Genomic DNA, 23,219 nt, shown 5'->3' with positions numbered 1-23,219 from the left:
CCTTCTGTAGCATGAGAAGTCTAGTTATAATAGGTATATTAATAAATACAACGAGATTTTTCTTTGAAATTAAACTGCAGAAATGTTATGAAAACTGTAATTTGCATGCAGCTCCAATAGTTTCACTATGACTCCTATACACACAACTTTTTTTTTTGAGGTTAGGAAAGTTTTACAGGATATAAAGAGAAGGAGAATAGCTCACCATATATTCTTAATACACAAACATCAAACAGTGACAAGCAAGGTAAAATAATAACACTGAAATTCATAATGGAAATTTCCAATCTGAAAAAGCAGATCTAAGTTTTTTTTTTTTTAAATGGCAAACAGGAAATGTGTAACAATGAGTTATGCAACATGGTCCTTATAATCCCAAACTTTCTAAATGTCATCATATTAGTAGGAGACTCTGGCTACAAGCTAATTTAATACTTAAATGTTAATATAATTTCCCATTGCTACAGCTGCCATGAATGCTTTTTTACCTAGGAAAAGCAAAAACACAATGGTGTGTAAGAAAGAAAAGTGAAATCCTCTCAGTAACATCAGTGTTTTCAATTACCATATTTTCAAAAATTTATTATTTGACCAAAATAAAATATAGAATGCTTGATTAAAAAACAATAATGTAACTGAAATCAGGCTACAGTCTTTTGAGGCATATCTAATAAAAAGTGTTAGTTTTACTTAAAAGATTTTCCTTTTCTTCCTTACACACCATTGTGTTAATTTGACTTAAAATATATAAAGATTAAGCCCTAAAATAAGTTCATTAATTTGCATAACCAAGGCAAAACAAAGACAACACAAAAATAGGACTGGATAAATCTTGTTACAAATATTCCAGCATGGACTTTTTGTAGGATAAATAAAGTATAAGAAATTACTCAATATTTCTATGTAACTGCTTCTGAAGGATTCTTGTGGAATGCACACACTAGCTGAACCAAAGGTGTTCAGGTTTTAAACATTAATTTACTTTGACTATGTGCATGTCAAAATGAAAGATTGCTGTCTAGATCCAGACATGCCATATTAATATTGAACACAGGCATTCACTTCAGGTCAGCAGTCACTCCAAGTCGACTTCAGCAGGTGGTAAAAGTAATGTACTCATTAAAATGTATGTGTTACAAGGTTATCTCCCCCAAACAGCTCTCAAATAGAGGTAGCCTTGAAACTTAAGCATTAGATATGCTAGAACCAACCACTAATTGTCACAAGTCTGGAGAAAATTGAACTTATTCTTGCTACCTAATAATCAATAAATTTGGTTGTTTTCATCAGTATCTTGCAAGAAGTCAGAGAATTGAATTGTATGAAGCCAACCTGGATGCTGACAACAGTTAAATGCTCTTCAACCAACCCACAGAGACTAGAGCTTCATTTTAGATCCAGTGGCCAAAAAGGGATTCGTCTTCATTTTGGATGCCTCTCCATACTTTTCAATTAATTGAAATTTTACTTCTTTTATTTTTATGAATTCCATTTAAATTATTTTTCCCTTTTGTGAGATAACAGATTTTAATTCTCGAGGATAAACGTATAAAGCTCAAGAAGGGAACAGGCTTTATATCAAAAAATGGTTTTTTCCCCAAAAAATAATACCTTACTTTCAGTATAGACAACAGTACTGCTATCCAGAAGCTCAAATACTTTTTAAATTATTTTTCACTATCAAGGATAAATCTTTGCATTTTATACCTGTGACACCTAAACTTAAAACAAGATTATTCTCTAGCTAAGCCTTCTTTTCACTCCCAAATCACTTAATTTCCCACTAACAGATAAGCCACTGCCTTGTTAAAACCATTTTAACATATATAAACTATTTTCTTTACAGTATTTTCTCCCTAAAAAAAGTTGAGCCACCTTGTATATAAAAGCACACAAAGTCCCCAAATTGGTGATTAATCATTTCACATTGCTTCATTTCCTCATTATCCACCCAATTACAAGATAAGTGAGCAGGAGGAGGACAGGTCAAGAGAGAGAGGGAAAATATGTCTTCTTACAAGGTTGAGATTCTGTCTCGTTCACTGCTGAATATAGAACATAACAAGCATATAATGACTAATGAATAAACAAATTCATAAAGAACCAAAGAACACTGGAGTTCAACTCATTCATTTCATTTATGAATAAACTGAACCTTTGGAAGGTGAAATGGCTTGGCTAAAACCACAAGGTGAGTTGGTCAGCCTCATATGGTCTGACTCAACTCATGCTCCTTCAATGCTGAGCATTTTCTTCTTTCTCCTATCTATAATACTTACTTTCAAAGGTCACCATAACTCTTTTCAGAAATTTACAAAGGCTTCCCTTTTCAAAACTACAGACATAAAGTAGCCCTTCCCAATTAGGGTGCTAACCTTTCTAAAAATCCCCATGACAGACTATAATTTGGAAGATTTTTAAGATTCAGTGGGAAGATAAGACAGGCAGACCAAAATCAGAAACAAACAAACAAAGCCAGTCAACCTAGGGAAGCCCCCTATCAGTATTTTAAAACTAGCAGGATAAAGACATCACAGAAAGTAATGGGTGATGCTTCACCTTCTTATTCATAAAGATGGATGCTGTACTTCTAAGGTTCTCTGACCATCTCTTCCTACAAAATCAGTACTTTTTCTCTACAGTTTCATTCAAATGTAAGTATGTTACTTTAGACTTGCAACAGATAAGAATACATTTTATTGATGTCTCAATTTTATCTGCATTTTTAAGTCTAATCTATTTCTTTCTTACTGTGTGACACAGATTCCATTTTCTGAAGTTCCACAGACCCCAGGGACCCTCCAACACAACTTCATCACGACTTTTAGATCTAAGATGCTAGGTACTAAGTCAGGAAATATCACTCTCCAAGGCTAATTGTGGCCTACTCCGCATTTCTCTCCCTTTTTATCCTCAATTTCTTCTTTCTTAAATATCAAAAAAGAAAAAACTCTAGTGCCTCTAAAAGACTACATAAAAATAAATACAACCCATCAGAATTCCACATAAAGGAAAAGAACATGAAAGTGGGCTTCAAATTAATGGTTAATTCACCTTTAGATAAAGGATTCTTCCATATTCAACAATGCCTTTAGGATGAAAGCTGCATAGCACCAGAACTGAAGGCTTTGGTAGCTGGCAGTCAGTGCTAATTAATACGACATGCTTAGGCTTATCAGGTGGTCCGTGACCTACACTAGTAATGAAATCTAACTCACTCCAAATGTTCCTAAGCAAAGTAAGAGCATTTGTTTGGCAGGTGGCAGAAGGAATGGTGAGTCAGGAAGGAGCACCTAACACTGGCCAGATGCCTCAAGGAATCACCGTAAGAACAGGAAAATGAAAAGAGCCAATTGAGGAACTGAACAAAGAACAATGTGCCTATTTTATTCAATCACTTTAAGCATGAAATCGATGCTTACAGTGCCCATGAATCACATTTGTGAAGAACCAATGAGACAATTTACTTTGGTCAAGCTCATAAAAGGGTCTCAAAATTTAAGAACAACTTGAAGCAGAAAAACAACTCTTTCAGGTGGCAACAACTCATTCTATGTCTTGTTACAGTAAACATACAAACAACACAAGTGAAAAACCAACTCTAAATGGTATGTAAAGTTAGTTTATAAAAATAACATGAATATTGGGGCCAGGGATTTGGCTCAGTGGCATAAGCGCCTGCCTGACGAGTGCGAGGTCTTGAGTTCAAGCCCTGGTACCAAAAAAAAAAAAAAAAAAAAAAAACAACACATGAATATTGATAAAAAAACTTCATTCTATGGGGCTGGAGATTTAGCTCAGCGGCATAAGCGCCTGCCTTGCAAACAGGCAGTCGTGAGTTCGATCCCCAGTACCGATTAAAAAAAAAAAGGAAAAAACTTCATTCCAAAAATTCTGTTTATTATAGACTAAAATATATTGCCAGCACTATGAATATAAGAAAAAAGTTATCTCTATATTTGAGTTCAGCTTAATTGGAAACTCATAAATTACTGTGTGGCATCTAATAATTGCCACAAGAAGAAACAAAGATAAAGTAGGCCACGATGATATGTTACGGGAGAGCCTTATGGGCAGAAGGGGACTTTAAAGAACTAGAAAGTTAGAAATGTTCAAGAAGGATTCACACGTGACATGGCTTTGCTTCTTTCAGATACTGTATAAGGAAAACACATCTTCAGACTTCTTACCTCTGGACAAAATGGATCATTTCATAAATGAGAATTTAAAAGCTGAGAAAAAGTAACTAATCAAACAATGAAAGTCAAACAATGAGCAAAGTCATCTCTGGAGCAAGACCTCAAATGTTCCAATTCCTGTTATGAGATCACTCCCTTCTGCTTCACTGGCTACCGAAGAGTCATCTATTATACAGCCTTGCTCACCTCATTTCCCAATTCACAGTCGCCATCAGAAAAAGATGTGCAAGAAAGAAATATATAACGATATTTTAAAAGATTAAGATGAATTAAGTCCAACTTTATTAGCATATTAAGTTTGTTTCAGGGGTTCACACTTAAAAATTTTACTTATAATGGTGTTTTCTTCACTGATGTTTAATAATATTTAATATTTATCAACCATTTATGAATCACAACAACTCTGTAACTCATTTTAGACACAAAGAATAACAGGCTTTTCAGAAAGGCTTAAGCAAACTAAGCTATACCAATATGGCAACTTCAGGATAAAGCTTAAGCAACCAAATACAAGAAGGAAAAAACATTCTTCAATATACACCTTTTCTACAGGAAAAAAAAAAAAAAAAAACTTTTAAGGGGCAGTTTCTATGGATGAAGAAGGATAAAGCAATTAATTATATTTAAGTATAAATTTCTTCTATGAATTTTCATTTTAACAAAATTTTTAAATATTTGAGTGCTCTCATCTGTTTTAAGTCTAGAGCTTACCTGTCCCATTTTTCTATAAATTTGCCTACCACATACTATATGGCATTTCCCTATCATGGAGAATTTTAAATGCACAATTCTCCAAATGTAAGAAACAAAAAACTGGGTGTAACAGAGTAGTGTAAATCATAAAACTACTATGACATCTAATCTTCATTCTTGAGATTTTCTCACTGACACTAAACAAAATTTTTTTAAAGAATCAAAAAACGTTAATAAGCCCTTGCTTAATAAAACCAATGACCCAACTCCCTTTCCTAATTAAAAGCTGACAGTATGTGCTGTACTATTTGCAATGAATGTTCAGATATAACAGTCTTATTAAAATTATGTCTATTTTATAATTTCTTCCGTTACTAATGCATGTTTAAAGAAATTGATTCTGAGATACATTTTTCTTGTTCTTTTCCAGTCCCTGACACAGACGGGTGAGCGGTACTATGGACTAACAAGCATATTCAACCACCACAGATGATTGAAATTAAAAAGCTATAACATATTAACATATCTAGGCCACACAGAAGGGTCATGAGGTAAGCTCATCAGCATAAATTAGCATATTATTACAAGAAATCTAAAGGAGCCAGACAAAATCTAATGATAGATCTTTTCTTATAACAAATATGTAATGCTATTTGATTGATTTCTTTTTAATTCCAAGTATTACTAGGAGAAAAAGGCTCACTAGTTTAATATCATATTTTAGTACTGTAACTTCTACCCTGTAATACTAATTTGAAATTCTGGAAAGCCTACACATGTAGGGGAGTGGATTGGGGAGAATTTGTTGGAAACATTTTTAGGCCACTTAAACTGTCTTTGCCCATTTCTCCAAAACAAAAGATTTTTTTAAAAAATCACTCATCACATTGCTTTTTCTAATTTCTCCATAAAAACCTGAAAAAAATATCATCTAGGAAAATAATCCTTTGTTACTTACCAAACCCACAGAATATTACATCTACAGAGGCACAGGGGCAGATCAGGCTGTTGTTAAAAATTTAAAACACAGTTCAAGCTGTACAATAAGTATATCCTTGGAGTATGACCTCTGAGTTCTAAATGTCACAGTCTACTCCTTACATCTCTCCCATTATTCAGAGGTCACAAGACGACTGTCAAGTACTGGAAGAAAATGTCTTAGAAGACAATCTTTAGCTAGTAGGACTTGCTGAATAATTAAATTCCCTTTAATTATGCATTTTCAAACAATTCAGTCAGAGCACATACGTATCATATTACTAATATCAACAAAAGTGCAAGAAAAGTGAACGTTTAAATATAAGCACATACACGCAAGCACACAAAACCTCTCACTGCCAAGTTTTCACTGCCCCCAAACTACACACATAGTAACTGAGACACTCACTTCAGAGTATAAAGATGGGTTTTTAAGCCATAGTACCCTAAAAAGTCATTTTTAGAGAAAAATGACCAATACTAAAACCTATAATTTATATTGACTCAAAACAGGGTCTGCTTTTAAGTAAAGGAAACAATGAAAGCACATTGGAAGGATCTTGAATTTCTAACCTTAGCCCAAACAAGAGCTAAGCATTTTATGAAAATAGCAGCAGAAGTGTTTTGTGCTTTTCTACTTCCAGTAAAAATCACTGGCAAATGTTGTTTGTACTGAAAAACAACTAGAGACAGCTCTGACTGGACTAAAAATATCCTACTTGTACTAGCTTGCGTGGGTCATAAACTGCGCTGGATGCAGTACGCTCTAGGAATAAGCAATCCGAGTTTCCAGCTCTCTGCATGGCAGCTATCCTCACATCCTCCTCTATTAGTTTCTCAATTCAAGGCAAATTCATATTATCTAATTTCAGCATTTCTCCCCTAGAAAAGCTATTCATAGAACCTAGATTCTCCTTTTATCACACTTCTGCCAGAAGAAATTCAAGCAGTGAAAGGTTTTGCTAAATTTTCAAAGGTACTTTTAATATAAAATGACTTGCCAAAATGGATAAATCTAGGTGGTGTGACCTACAAGCACACAAATCATTTATTTATGGCTGTTGTGCTTTAATCACTGGTTTTTAAAGGCTTTAAAAAATGGTTTTTGCTATACAAAAAAGCTACTATGTTTTCCATATAAACACTACCTATCACATTAAGACAAGGTTTTATCATTAATTATACTGGATTATACAGGAGTTTATGTCTACAAAATGACTGTTAAATAACTGAATTTCCAAATTATCTCAAAATAAAAATGAAATCTGGTCCTAGGAAACCTTACATAAATTAAAGACCCATTTACAAAACAGAAAATTAAATGTAAAAAAATATAACCTCAATTTAAGACATTTGCAGATAAGATGTCCACATTTTTTCATCAAAAAGCAAATGAAAATTTTAAACATGGATCAACAGTGCCACCTTTTGGTATATTGAAAAACTGGGTTAAACTGAACAAAAATACACAGATGAAAAGGAGTAGAATAAGGAATTTAAAAGTTATCAGTTTACAATTTTATAACATGTAAAAAACGTATTAGCTAATTTTAAACTTCTAAATGTTTTCAAAAACTAGTTATGCCATTACTGGCTCAAGTTGCCAGTGGTATGAATTTGTTTGCTTGTTTGTTTTTAGAGATAGGATCTCACTATGGTCTTACTATGGTGATCTGTGGTGATCCTGTCTCAGCCTTCTGAGTGCTGAAGTGCAGGCATGTGCCACCATGCCTGGCTCAAATTGCTAGTTTTTAAATTCCAACATTAATTCACTAGAATTACATAATGAGACAAATCGTGATTTTTCCTGTTACTAGTAATGCACACATTTCTGTGTTACATAAGATCTTACAAAATAGTTATTTTTACAAACTTGTATGCATTCGACAGGGAAAGTATATTTACATTTAAACTGTTATATGAATGTATGAACACTAACTACATTTACACATCAACTGACTTTTTACAAACACAAAAAATTTTTATTCAATGTAATTTCCTATATCTACACCAGTGGGAAAAAACACTGAAAACTGTCAAGTTTTTTCTTTTATTTTCTTTTTTCCTTTTTTTTTTTTTTTTTTTTTTTTGGTGCCAGAGATCAAACTCACAACCACATGCTTGCCAGGCAGGCGCTTATGCCACTGAGCTAAATCCGCAGCCCAAGCCTTTTCTTTTTTAAAAAACATATGTTGGGGCGAGGGATTTAGCTCAGCGGCACAGCACCTGCCTGACAAGTGTAAGGTCCTGAGTTCAATTCCTGGTACCCAAAAAAAAAAAAAAAAGTTTGTGGTGTGTGTATGATTTATATCTTACCTAAGTTATAAGATAAAAAGTTGCTACAAATGAGATCAAAATAGGCTTTAAATGATATTCCAAACATTTCTTTGCCTTAATTTGATGTTTACCATTTTGTTTCTTCTTTTATATTTTTCAGTGATTTCTTTGAGCAGTTTTATGAGAACATCCACATAATTCCATCATTTTTGTAAACTAAGTAACAATTCGGCTCTCATATGGAAAAGAGAAAATTCCTGATGATCTAGCTTTACCTTTGATTCATTTATGAATTGCACTCAAATTAAGTCATCAAATAATTTTTATAGGGTAGATTTTTAAATCAATTAAAATATAATGATCCCATCTTAAATTAAACAGTAACTCTAAAAGCATGTGAGAAAGACAATAGCTAATAAGAGGGTAGTAAAGTGGTTACTGACAACAGCAAAACAGTGAAGCTGCTGAGCCGGAGACACAGTTCAGCAGCGCGGCGCTTGCCTGGCAAGCATGAGGTTATGAGTTTGATTCCAGGTTACGCTCCGCCCCCCCCAAAAAAGAGTGAAAGCAAAAAAAGAGAGGAAGTGTGAGTTGCCAGTACCACATCTGTGTAACTGCAGCTTTAAAAGCAGCATCAGATACTAGCTCAGAAATGTATCTGGTTCATCGCTTAGCCTTTTTTCACAGTATACTTTAGAAAAAGCACAGCGTAACTCATGAAAATAAGGTAAACCTAACTACCTCTAAATATGACTTAGTAGGGAAAATTTAAATAGCATTCTAAGAATAAATATTTCAGAGATTTATTTTCACCCCAAAACTTTTTTTTCCCATCTTTAGGAGGGCTAGACACTCGTCCTCAAGAGCAAGCAACATTCTAGTTCTTCTCTAGAAATTCTTCCCCTATTTGAGTAAATGAAAATTCCACTTCAATGTTTTATTCCCTGAGAAATAAAAAGGGAAAAATAAGTGAGAAAATGTCATTCCCATTTCCAGTATGTTATAGCTTGTGTCCGACGTCCACTCAAAGGCTCACATAGGTAGGCTTTTGAGAAGTGGCCGGATCGGGAGGGTGTGATGCTAGAATCAAAGATGTATGATTACTAAAGCAGTCCACTGACTGGTCTGGCAGAGTTCTAAGTAAGACTACAGGAACCCCACCCTGTCAGTGCTATTCACCCTAAGGGAGAGTAAGACAGAAGGAGCCAAAGAGTGCCACTGGTTTCTCGTTACTTGCTGTCTTCTGCCTGCCAAGAGCTGTTTTTCCTCTGTGACGCCCCCGCCGTGCCACCCGGCTTGCAGTCAGCTATGAGCTAAAACCTCTACAAACTATGATCCAAAATCAATCTTTCCTCCTTTAACTTTGTTGAGTATTTTGTCTCAGCAATGAGAAAAGTAGCTAAGACACCCATTATATCATGCTCTTTACCAATCACAGCAAATGATTCAACTTTTTTTTTTTTTTTTGTATTTTTACTGGTAACAGGGATTGAACTCACGAACACAGGCTTGCAAGGAAGGCACTTATGCCACTAAGCTAAATCCCCAGGCCCTCAACTTTTGAATAAAGTAATACTGGATCAAATCTCTCTGAAGGGCACAGAAACATGCACAAATAAGTGGAAATACATAGAACCATATTTTACTAAGCTTAAAATTTCTAATACTAAATTCAATCCCATTAAATTCAAAGCAATTAATGTTTCCAATTTAATAGTAATGGACTAAACTAGATTTCTGGCTCAATATAATTTGTGATAGAATGAGGATCTTACCTAAAACAAATCAAATAAGCAGACTAGACCTGACAGTCCCCTACAGAGGATTCTACTGGAAAACTCGGTTACAGCTCATGTCTAGATCTTCCCTCAAAGCCTCATGCATCAGAGGCAGAGCTTTTGGAGGTGGCTGGTTTGGGTGTGTGATGCTGGGTTTAAGGGTGGGACGCTGGGGTTAATGGTATGATGCCCACACTAAGGATGCCCCCCCACCCGTGTATGACTGCTACCTGCGGTAGCCTGGATGGAATACGAGGGACAGAGGGAAGGCTCCTGCCATCTCTTGCAGCTTACTGTGCTTTGCTATGGACTATTCCTCTCACGTGACGCCCCTCTGCCTTGAAGCCAGCCAACTATGGACTGAAACCTCTACAAACTTAACTACAACAAATTTTCCTTCTTTAAGTCTGAATGTCAGGTATTTTATCTCCACAACAAGAAAAGTTACTACACAAACTCAGAGATGCTCGCTCACACACCATTTATTTAGAAATATTTTAATTTTCTATTGTTTTAAAGCTAAAAATGAAATTATTTTTGTAAAAATACTCAAAAATTGCTTTTACTTCACTAATGCACACACACCCAAATTCCTACTTTGTGGGAGGAGTTATGTTTAATGCTCATGCCAAACACACACTGAATACCCCCATAAGTCAGCTCTTTCAGTCTTCACCAAGGAAGACTGTAATCACCTGAAGTTAACAAGGATACAAAGGCACAGGCACTGTCATCGGCCCCATCAAGTAGCCAATAGATGGCAGCAGCTAGTTCTCTAGCCTGGCTTAATGATGAGAGTTGGCCTCTGTAGGCTGAACATCAGTGTCTTTGAACTGTCAAAGGTAAAGACAAGTGAAACAGGAAGAACTCGTGATAGGACAAAAACTGCAAACCGAGTAAGTCACCTGAGACAGGAACCAGCTGAGAAGTCATTCTGCCTCTGATTCAGGAACAATAAGGTGAGTGGCAGCAGTGAAGGCAGTGTGGCTCACAAGGAGCCTGGAGCTCAGGTGTGTAAACCAGGTACAAATCACACAGAGTCTCACTTATCACCAAGAAAAGGCCCTTATCTCACTCTAACATGACAGGCATGAAACTACACATAACACTAGACAAAAATCCTAAGAAAACTCCTAAATGTGAGAATCACCATGCTCTGCAAGCAGCAGCGAAAACAAAACCCTAGCAAATGCCAGCCTGGATAGTCAAATCGTTTCCCTCCTGAGTGAACTAGCAAGCACATGGGGCCAAGTGGAAACTGGTGGTAATTTTAAAGTACACAGTTTACTTCATTCTGCAACCTTCGTATGTACTGGATTTGAAGATTAATGATACTCAACTTCTATCCTATGCAAATGTTAGTTTTTAAGTAGTAATTTTTAATAAGGTTTTTATAAGAAAGGAATATGAGTAGTAGAGGTAACAAGCATTTGTCCTGCACTTAAAAAGTTCCATTTCAATACATACAGAGGAACAGTGAGCTGAGGCTAGGACTAGCAGAGTCAGGGCAAGAGAGCAGTGAAGGTCTCAAGCAGAGAGCCAATGCCTCAGTAACTCCATATCTGGTTTCCAGCATGCATATGGCAGCTGATAGCTGCACAGGATCGTGCTGCCTTGCAAAAGGTCAATCTTACATAAATACTGCTAAAAAAAGTTTAGAAAGAAATCAATAAATCAGAAAAATAGAGTGTTAGCTAATTTAATAACTTCTACTTCATGTTATTAGATCAGCCATAGCATGAAATTCACTTTTCACCCGTAATGGTGTATACTGTTGCCGCGATCATGTAATGCAATACTGCCATCTGTTGTTCAAGAGCTAAAAATACATCATGTCTTTAATCCAAACCCATTAATTTTTAAATTGAAAGCCAAAAGGAGCCAGCAGTGTTTTTACATATGCAACTGTCAACAATCCTGAAGGTTTGTTTCACCAAACTTAAAGAGAGCGCAAAAAAACACATTTTTAATAACACTTTATGGTAATTTATCACCTGTTCATTTTCTTAAAAAAAGAAAAAGGCTATTTTGAAATGAATTGCCCAAAACAATGTTTTACAAAATGTCCAAGGGTAATTGCAATTAAGTATCAAGTTTCTGAAAATCTATAGGTATATGAATTGTTTCAGTTAAATTCTAAAATATCATCACTATAAAATACTTTTAGGTTGTTTAATATCAGAAGGCCAGTAATTTTTAAAGAACTAGGCATCTTAACACAGTTTAACACTCCAGAGCAGTTTACTCACAAAAATCAATAAAATTATATGTGAACTGAAGTGTTGCTACTTAAATGCTAAAAAAATACAAACTAGAAGTTTAAGGGACCTGAAAAGGTCAGGTTAAAAGTTGAACAGGATGAAAAATTATTCTGAAATTCACAGACAAGAAAAATGAACTTTCCCCACAACCTAACTAGTAGAAAAGTTGAAAAAAGCTTAAAAACTACCAAAATAATTTAGTTGCCATAACTATTAACTAGGCATTCACTTCAGACATAATATAAGAAAAATTAACCCAAGTACTTGAGAATACACATAAGTAAGCTAGATTTTCCCGTTATCCCTTTAAAAGGTGAAGATTCTAATTAAGTACAGTATACTTATTCACTCTCAAACATAAGGAAAAATATTGCTTAGGACTTAAGAAAAAGGTCACAGTAATTTGTGTATATGACAGAGAAATAAGTACAAAATCAGTATCACAAAAAATAGTATTGCTTGATATTCTTTTGGTATGAACACAAGCAGTTTTGTGCTCCATAAATAACAAAAATAGAGGAAATCCCTGGGCCAACCTGAAAAATAGCTGAAACTAAGTATCTATGTATTCTGTGGAAATCTACAGCCTTTTTAAACAAAAACTAAAATGTAGAGATCACATGCATCCCACTTTATTATCAGAGTAATGAGGAGTCCTAAACACTCTTTTGAATGTATTAAAACACCTCTCAAAATGTTATATTTATTTATAAATGTGAGTTTGATTTATGTCACTTATGAGTATGGTCTCCAGTTGCCTCCATTTACCTATAAAAGCCTCAAAATTATCCTTTTTACCGTTGAGTAATATTCCATTGTGTAAAAATACCACATCTGTTTTATCTATTCTGCAGTTGATGGGCATTTTGGCTGTCTCCAAGATTTTGTTATTATAAATTGTGCTGTTAGATAACTATTCTACTAATCTCTGTTAGTTCATCAAAAAAAAAAAACCAGTGCTATCACTATTTGATCACTTTTGTGTCTAGATTTTATAACCTGAACAACTTCTAAGACAACAATATGCAATATATTAACTAGTGTTACTTCCCTATTTTTTTCTTGAAATTCTGTGTCATTTCTATCCTTTTTTCTGTTTTGCTTTCTTTAAAAAATAAAAAAAAAAATTTAAATTAAAAAAAAGTTATATTGCACTAAAGCACTGAAACCAAGACCAAATTTTTCATTTCATAGACCTTTGATTACAGGAAACTGAATATTGAGAATCTGCTTCATTCTTTATGATATAAAGTATAACAATCACTAACCTGTAAAAAGCCATTTTCTCTCATTTCTCAGTTATGCTGGAGTTCTGTTAAATACAACACTCTTACAAGATCTTTTCATAAACCATGTAAGTTTTATGAACAAATTTAAGATAAACTATATTTAGTAGCTTAAACAAATTTAATTTGTAGGAAAATATTGGTCACAAAAGACCAATTAAACTATGCAGTGTATTTACCATAGTACTAAGCAGTGTGTCATTTAGCCCCATTATCCCTTTTATTTTTTGGTTTAAAATTTTTTTATTAATACCTGTCTGCAGTAATGTGATAATCATCTGGGGAGTTAGTGTGTGTGTGTGATGTCTTCTTCTTACTTCCCCCTTCCTTTACTCCCTTCCCTGGGCTCTTTATTTTTTTTTCCAATTTTTTATTAGTACTTGTTTGCAGTACATAACAGTCACACTCCTTGTGAGGAGTTGATACATGTACATAACACATTTCAGTTCTTTTTTTTATCCCCTTCCCTTTCCTCCCTCCCTCCAACTCTTGGTGCCTTCCTGTTTGGAAAAGATCTAACTCCCTATCAGCTGTGTTTTCAGTGGCATGATGATGTTAGTATACTCCTATAAGGTACATTCATCCGTAAAGCTGCAGAGACAACAGTGAGTCTAAGAAAATTATTGTAACATGACAATTAATGACATGTACTAATGACCTTTCAAATTGCAGCATTTTAAGACTTACTATATAAAGATTTGTCCCATTACGTTTGTCCATAACCTTCCAAATGATGGAGTGATTCCTCAACTAACACACCATACCCACACCTCATGCTCTGTTTCTCATACTAACTTCCATTGTAGTCTTTCATTTTACTTAGGAAATCAAATCTGTTCTCTGCAGGAAAGACACTGGTCGTAATTCCCACTTTTAAAAATGTATTTTAGTGCCCAAACATTGCTGCTCATCTTCTACAACTTCAACCTGTCTTTACTTCATGACCACTTTCAGTCTTTCCTTAGTGACAAGAAAACGTGTACGAAATCCTCCAAACTCACTTCCTTCTGAGACCACAAAGGAATGTTTCCTGTCTCAGGCTAGCCATTCCAAACCTCCAAGTACAGGACTTTCAAATTCCACTCGCCTCGCAGACCAGGTCCACTTAAAACAAGGCTGTGTAGTTCACGTCTTTACTTTTTTAACCCTCGCTGTTTATTAGACATATCGAAATGCCGTAAGCTAGAAGTCTCACTGCACATTTAGATCCAAATTATTTTCCTTCCCCCTAATAATATGAGTATCCTAATAATATGAGTTGTTTTATTTTTGTTGTCTATCAAAGGTTGCTATCACTCTCCTTGAACCCTCAGCACTGCAAGGAACGCAGAGAAAGAACACAGCTCAATGATCCAATAAGCACTGTAATCCCTGCCACAACTGCTACTTCTTTGCTGGGAGTCATCGCCTAGAAAAATCCACTTCTGCCATCCCTGTGCTATTAGATCCTCACATAAGGCAGTTTTAAATAAAGTTCTCAACTTTCTACATGGAATGACGTGGCAAAAGTGACTAGAAAACATAGTTTACGAATAATAATCTTAGCTCATGCAAATAACCTAATACAACCATATCCAATAACAAGAAAGTGCTTTCAAATAAGATCTTCAGTCTATGGTTTTCCAGTACCATAGAATATACTGTGTATGCATACCTGCATCCGTGTGTGTATATATAGGCATACATATATATACATATCTATAAGGTAAAAGCTTAATTAGCTTGAAACAGCTATATAAGGACATTTTACAGACCCATAGATAAAGCTTCTATTTTAATGTATGAAAGGCTTTCTCTTTATATACTACTACTGGTTACTGCTTATATCTACATGTGCCCCCAAAGCCTCATGCACTCATAGGAGAGGCTTTTTGAAGGCAGCTGGATCACGGAGGTAGCTGGATAAAGAGGGTGATACTGGATCAGTCTACTGACTGGTGTATCACGTGCTGGCTATGGATAATGTGAAGCCCCACGCTGGGTATAGGTAGCACCAACCAACAGGCTTGTGGCTTGGATGGAATATGAAGAGAAAGACAGAAGACAGTCTGTTGTTTTCTACCTGCCCTGCCATGGCCTGCTTGTCCTCTGCCATGCCTTTCTGCCATGTCGGCTCCCCTTGGGGTCAATTAGCTATGGACTGAAACATCTATAAACTGCAAGCTAAAATAAGCCTTAATCCTTTAACTTGTGGGTGTCATGTTTCATGGCCCAGCAATGAGAAAATAGCTCAAACATAACTCTTTCATGTTCAACTGCTGAGCCTCATAATAAAAGATTCAACTGTATGCAGAAACTGATAGCCACCCCACTCTTTGCACTACAGACATTTTGCACATGATCAGAGTATAATTTATTCTCACTGTAATTAAAGGTGGATTCAAAAACTTACAGGGCATCACCTTTGGCTACAGAAAGAATTTCTGCAAGGCACCCACAAGTTACATGTTTTTAAAATGTACTGTTCAACACATAACTAAATACATCACTGTAAATACTCATTACTAATACAGTGTAATTTTAAGCCAGAAATCAAGATTTTCTATTTATATTTCTAGTGGATGATGACTTTGCATTTATGATTAGGGAGGTGGAAATGGACTAGTCAGAACACTGCTGTCTATAACTAAAGAAACCACTTACTTCCAACAACTAAACCAGCACAGAGGAATAAACTGGGCATGTTCTTGCAGTGTAGCCTACAGAAGGCTTTCTCTCCCTCCCCAAAATGGAAAGTTTCCAGTAAGAGTCACATACAAAAAGGCTTTTTAAAATATCAAAATGTTATGGGCCAGGGATTTAACTCACTGGCATAAGCGCCTGCCTGGCAAGGGCAAGGTCCTGAGTTCTATCCCTAGTACCAAAAAAAACAAAAAAAAATTCAAAATGTTGGAAAACAAAAACAACTCTAACACTATCGCTGTCAAAAATGATCCCAGCACTCAAAAGACAGAGACAGGAGGACTGCTGCCAAGTTCACGGCCAGCCTCAACTACACAGCAAGACCTGGTCTCAAAAAAATAAAAATTTTAGGGGCTGGGAATTTAGCTCAGCGGCATAAGCACCTGCCTTGTAAGCAGGCAGTCATGAGTTCGACCCCCGGTACCAATAGAAAGGAAAAAGACAAAAATAAATAAATAAATAAAAATTTAAAAAATAAAAATTTTTTTAGAAAGTCATTACTATTAGATTGCCAAACTGAAGCACCCTTAAGACATCTACTTTCAGACATGAGATAGCATAACGTAGAGGAGAGGTTGTGCTAACAAACCAGTCTCAGCCTCAAGCTGGGCATTATCTGCCAGGTCTTCCTCTCCAGGCTTGATCTCCTCATTGTAAAATAGGAAGTAACTTCACACCAGTTATTTCAGGGGAACCTTGCAATAACATATTCAAAACACCTAACACACTTTAAACTTTTAACCAATTCAGCTACCCTCCCTAAAAATGTGTACAAAAATCTTGATTTCACTTAGAAACTAGCTTGTCCAACAGAAGCATACCTTTCCATTTAGTTGTATTTCAGAGAAGTTGAAATCTGTTTAGAAATAGTTTATTTTCTATCTTAATATATTTTACTATATAGGAAAACTCAAGATATTAAAGTGAAATGTCACAGTTACAAGTTCTTAAAGCTATGAAAGCTAGCAAATTTAGTTACCTTTATGAAACTTTACACATTTTAAGAAACTTCATACCTATGTGCAACAAGCATGATCTCCTCAAACTCAAATCCAAAATGTACTTTTCATGTCCTTCAAATCCTGCTGATCACTAGTGTGGGTCCTAGATATATTCCTTATGCTAACACAATCACAATTTAATCAAATATATCCCAGTGACCCCAATTAAAAATTTTAACGATATTTATTTCAAATTAAAAAGGCCAGAACCAAGAAATATGGTATCTACTTTAGCCATCTAATTATAACAATATATCCTATAGCAAATAAACCAGTATTTGTTTCTGTGAAGGTATTAATTTCCTTAATTCAAACACAAGATGCTATATTCTAACATCACAAAGCATTTCTAAAATATATAAAACTTGTTTTAATACAACAGGCCCAACTACTGCCCATATTATAAAAAATTAAGTACATTAAAAGCCTGAGCATTTACTAAAATAACTTTTAAGATTTAATATAAAATATGAAAGCTGTCTAACTGAGCACACCTGTAGTCTCAGCACTCGGGAGGCTGAGGCAGGAGGATCGTTCAAGGCCAGCTGAACTGCACAGTAAGACCCTATCTCAGAAAAAAAAGAAAGAAACCAAAGAAGGGAGGAAGAGAGGGAAGCAGGCAAGCTGTTCCTTTGTCAAAAAAGAAGAGTCTTATTGCGTGCTAGAACCCATGGTTAGTTTTCATATCTTTACATCACCTATCACTCTACTCTGTAACACATAACATGTTCAGGAAACATTTCCCTAAGGAATAAACTGTGTACAAGTACACAAGAAACTACTAAGAACTTTAACAGACTCCTCATGTTTAAATCATTTTTCCAACACAGTTGTGTTCTGGATCACACCGGTTCACAGGTTCACAGTATTTCACGTATATAACCCAGCGTAGGGCACAGTGGTTACAAGGTCTTTAATGGAACTGTGGAAGAATTGTGAGGTTCTGAAGATACTCAGAAAGTACAAAAATCACTGCTACTCCTTTAGAATTCCTATAGAACTGTTTTCTGAATCAGTAAGACAAACAAAAATCCCCCCTCCTTTTTTTTTTTTTTTAAGTAAAATACCAATGTTCAACAATGTATCACTTACCTCACTTACCAGATTTGGCCTCCAAAGACCCATTACTATTTTTATCACTAAATGTATTCTCAAGTAACAAAGATTTGCCACTAGCAAGGACAATGAAAATAATTTACCAATATCCCCAAAAGAAGTCATTCAAAAATAACTACAGCCTTACCAGAAAAAAAGTTTAATCTACAAAAATTGCTTACTTGAAAAAGAACACATTCATGGAATATATGCATTCAGATTATATTTCTATAAAAAACCACAATGTCCATAGGAAAAGTTCAAGTGTTTCTCATGACACCATTTTAATTATCCTATGCTGCCAGTATCCATGGTGACAATTAATTGTCCTGAGTTTTAGGGAATAGTATCATTTCTACTCCATATATTTCATTATTTGAAATGAGAAGAAAGCAAGCTAGCAACAGTTTGCTTAAAAGTTAGGAACCTTTTTCCTCAAAATCAAAAAAGGTTGAAAAGAAGCAATAAATAACAGTTAACTATTCTAAGCCTTTAGAAAGTCTAACTATGGAATAATTATATCCCAGAGTCATAGTTAAAAGCAGCTATTTCAAGTGTCTACCCACACAATCTTTCCTCCTTCAATAGTATGAACATCTACAACAGATAACAGATAACTGATTTAATTTTCTCTGAATACTGTTTTCAATTATCTCTGAATACATTATATACAAGGTATGTTTGATACTTATATCAGTTACATATTTGAAATTTTTGGGTCTACTTTCAATTAACAAAAACATTACAACTTATAAATAATAAACTATGGGGCTGGGGATTTAGCTCAGCGGCATAAGCGCCTGCCTTGCAAGCAGGCAGTTGTGAGTTCAATCCCTGGTACCGATAAAAAGGAAAAAGCCATAAAAAATAAAAAAATAAACTATGATTCCATAATAATGGAAGACACAGGCCAGTGACACTGAACCTTTTAAAGCTTTAAATGATACAAACAGCCCATGGTGGCACACATACCACAGGTTCACTACCACTGCCATAGGCAATACAGAAATCATTCATATCATATCTAATTTAAATATAAGAGCTACAGATGTAGGGGGTAATTCAATGGCTGTGTACATGCTTAGCATGGACAAGGTCTTGAGTTCAATCACCACTCAAAAAATAATCCACCTCTGTAGAGATTTCCTTCTTTGGTGTTGTACATATTTCCTGTGCTACAGGTAGAAACTAGTGAAGGAATAGGTCCTATAGTCTACTGGATTGAAGCCAGACTAGAATTAAAACTGAGGACAACCAACAGAATGTAAAATTAATACAAACATAGATAAGTAATATAAATATATAAGATATATAACATTAGTAAGAAAAATATATAATCAAATAATTGCTTCCTTAATTCTCCCTTTATAGCAAGGGAGAAATCAAAATTAAGTGTGCATATTAAAGCTTAACATTCTTTTTTTAAAGCTTAATATTCTTATTAAAACATATCAAGACTGTTATTTAATACAGAAGAGAACTATTGCAGTGCAGTGCCTGCCTGGCAAGCCTGAGGTCCTGAGTTCAATTTCCAGTACCCAAATAAGTAATAAATAAAAAAAAGTTTTAGATATTTAGTATCACCTAAGAAAGACAACATTTGGTTTTTTTAATGTTTCAGAAAATTATCTTAATCCTCTATACCATCACATTGTGTTTTAAGGCAGGCAGAGGCTAAATGATTTATGCCTGTGGAGTTGTAATTCTGGCAGCATATTTTGAATGTTTTTAATTTAAAAGACCAAAGTATTAGGGATTCTGCTGTCTAAACAATTAAGTTAACAAAAATGCAAAGTCAATAGCATGGTCTTTGAGTTAGTGAAGGAAACCATGCAATGAAGAGGCTTTCAGTCCTCCATAATCCTTACATCCATCTTTGCGACCAGGACTTGAAAATTACATGTGCAAAACCAACTGTGATGCCCAGGATGGTGACCGAGAGCAGTGTTTCCCACTGCCTATGTGATTTTTTTTTCCTTTTGGGGGGGGGGGCATGGGGGTACTGGGAATTGAACTCACGACTTTACGCTTGCCAAGCAGGCGCTTAAGCCACTGAGCTAAATCCCTGGCCCCTCTTTTGTATTTTTGAAACAGGGTTTCACTGTGTAGTTCAGGCTGGCCTTGGGCTCAGGCTGATCTGGAGCTTGCAAACAATTCTCCTGCTTCAGCCTCCCAAGTGCTGGGATTACAGGATTGTGCCACCACACCCAGCATAATGCCCGTGTGATTTAAAGTAAGAGATAGCTCAGGAGTTGGGGATATAGCTCAGCGGCTCAGCACCTACCTAGCAAGAGCAAGGTCCTGAGTTTGATTCCTGGTACCAAAAAACAAAACAAATTGTAAGATATATCTCTCCTTTCTCAGCTGTGAAGATGCTAATATTTCCTTCTACTAAAAAACTAAAGATAACAGATATATAACTCTGAGTCAGGGCCCTCTTCTGTATTTTTGTAAGTACAAAAAATTAATTAGTGAGTAGGCAAAATTAATAAATAGGCAAAAGGTTCAAGAGAAACAGATTTATTCTCTATGAGAAAAATAGTAACATTTTTGAAAAGAAACCTGAGAGACACAGGTTAGTACTAGATTAGTAGTAAGTAAGGCACTGCCATCATGACCGCAGCAGGATGCACAACACATTCAAATTATGATTCTCATTTAACATATAAACAGACGGATACAGAAACAGGACAGACATAGGGGCTGGGGATTCAGCTCAATGGCATAAGCGCCTGCCTTGCAAGCAGGCAGTCGTGAGTTCGATACCTGGTACCAATAAAAACGAAAACGACAAAAAAAAGAAATAGGACAGACATGTGCGTGGTCAGTACACACACACATTTCCTACTTCTGGCCACCCAGAGACCCTCAAAGCACTGACACCTGATGATGGCAATGAACAAGCACAGCTACTGACCAAATCTATTTCTAAAAGCTGTTCGATGAGGCAAAGGAATCAAAACTCTGCTACCAATCCTGAGGGGGAGAAACACATTAAGATGAGAACAGAAGCCAGGAGTGATGGGACACACCTGTAATCCTCTCGGAGGCCAAGGCAGAAGGGCAAATTCAGACTCAGCTTGGGCAACTCAGGGATGTAGCAACAGGCTATGTCAGTGGTGGTGAAGCTATGGCATGGGTGTTATTGTGCTTTTTTTGAAGTCAAAAGATGTTAATGGAGAGCTGTTTTTTCTAAACCAAAATCTCAGGCTTCGGGTTTATTTGCTGTGTTAGCACTTTGTGATAAGTGGGTTTGAGGTTGTAGTCTGGCACTTGGTCTCTCAAAGATTCATTCTCACTTCTCTATACCAATATAAAATATTAAGAAGACTATGGATGTAACTCCGTGCAAAGGCCCTGGGTTCCATCTCCATTACCACATCAAGGGGGGGAGAGAACATTTCATACACTAGAAAATTAGGAAATGCTCCAAAAAAAGAATAATAGCATGTTAAAAAGACATAGGAGCCAGTCTACAAAAGAACCTAATGGCACAAATAGGGACAATGTAGGCAAAATCAATGACAGTATTACAATAAACCCTGTGGAATAAATATCCCCGAGTCTGTACTGATAAAAATAACTGAAGTATTCGGGAAGCAAGGCCAGCTCTTCAGAAGAACTCTAATTAGTAAATGTAGAAAAGAACAAAATCACCACTAAGCAAACACTATACCAAGAACTACTGCACACAAGAACCACTGGAGCCACTAAAATTAGTAAGTAGGCAAAGGTTCAAGAGAAACAGGAGATTTATTCTCTATGAGAAAAATAGCAACATTATTGGAAAGAAACCTGGGAGACACAGGTTAGTGCTAGATTAGTAATAAGACACTGCCATCATGACCGCAGCAGGACGCACCCCCGAGGACACCTCCATGCCCTCCCGGCCAAAAATGCATAACCTCATTTGATCATGAGATAAAATGTCAGACAAACCCAAGTTAAGGGACATCCTACAAAGAGCTAAGGTAATAAAAGATAAAAATTCAGGAAGTGTGACAGACTCAAAAAGATTAAGGTCATAGGACAACCAAATGTAAGGCGAGACGCTGGACTAGATCCTGGAACAGAAAAATGAAGTTAAAGAAAAAACCAGTACAAATCAATGAAGATGCAGCATTTAGAAAGAAGCACTGCACCAACTTTGATTTTCTGGTTTATTAATTACACCTGTGTAAGGTGAGGGGCCCTAACTCTGCTGCTGTACCACTTTTATGAAAGTCTAAATATATTTCAAAGTAAAAAGTTTTTGAACTTATTTTAAAACACAATTTCCATAGTTATCTAGGTGCTATACAGTATCTATCGTTTTGCTTTAAAATCATCAAGTCATGCTAAAATACCCTTGAATCATCAAAGCTAAAAGATCTATTTCTAAAAACCTGTAATCCTAAAAAAATTTAAGATACATGCAAGATCTCATTACCTGTAATTTTATAGCCATAAGCAGCCAGCTGTCCAGCCATATATTCTCCATCTGAATTATTATGTGAACAACCCCATGTTCGTATCCAAATTTTCTGTATGCCTGGAATAGTGCTGTTGGGTAATCAATACAAAAAGTAAGTCTCATCAAATGATTTTTAAAATAAAAGCCAGTTACACAAAAAACAAACTATAATCAATTCATATCTGTTCATTAAATGTACCAATTTAATTCAAAATCTGCTATTACATCAAAGCCTAACACCAAGATAAAATAATATAATTTTAAGTTAAGAATGTCAATATTTTTAAAAATCTCCTTTTTTCTGAATTGTATTTTTAAATTCTACTACTGACCATACTACTACTAATTCAATTTCTAGAAAGACTCATGCAGCCAGGCATATGGGGTGCACACCTGAACTCTCATCCTTCTCAGAAGGATGAGGCAGGAGGACTTTTCAAAATAAAAAGGGCTGCAGATATAGCTCAGTGGTAGAGCACTTGCCTAGCATGGGTGAAGCCCCGGGTTCCAACCCTA

General features: G+C 35.6%; 1 protein-coding gene across 4 annotated transcripts in view; it reads right to left on the bottom strand.

Moving 5' to 3' along the window:
• Cdkal1 (CDK5 regulatory subunit associated protein 1 like 1) overlaps positions 1 to 23,219 on the bottom strand; it is a 596,983-nt gene that overhangs the window by 561,087 nt on the left and 12,677 nt on the right. For all 4 annotated transcript variants that reach the window (XM_063259948.1, XM_063259947.1, XM_063259950.1 and 1 more), the window contains exon 3: positions 22,680 to 22,792. In XM_063259948.1, the coding sequence (XP_063116018.1) occupies positions 22,680 to 22,792 (113 nt within the window). The remainder of the gene's footprint in view (positions 1 to 22,679; positions 22,793 to 23,219) is intronic.

Source organism: Cavia porcellus, unplaced genomic scaffold (assembly GCF_034190915.1).
Source record: "Cavia porcellus strain 051 isolate PalLab524CR breed Dunkin Hartley unplaced genomic scaffold, mCavPor4.1 scaffold_13, whole genome shotgun sequence".
Taxonomy (NCBI): domain Eukaryota; kingdom Metazoa; phylum Chordata; class Mammalia; order Rodentia; family Caviidae; genus Cavia; species Cavia porcellus.
The sequence above is the reverse complement of the archived record's forward strand: the minus strand, read 5'-3'. Positions and strand labels throughout refer to the sequence as shown.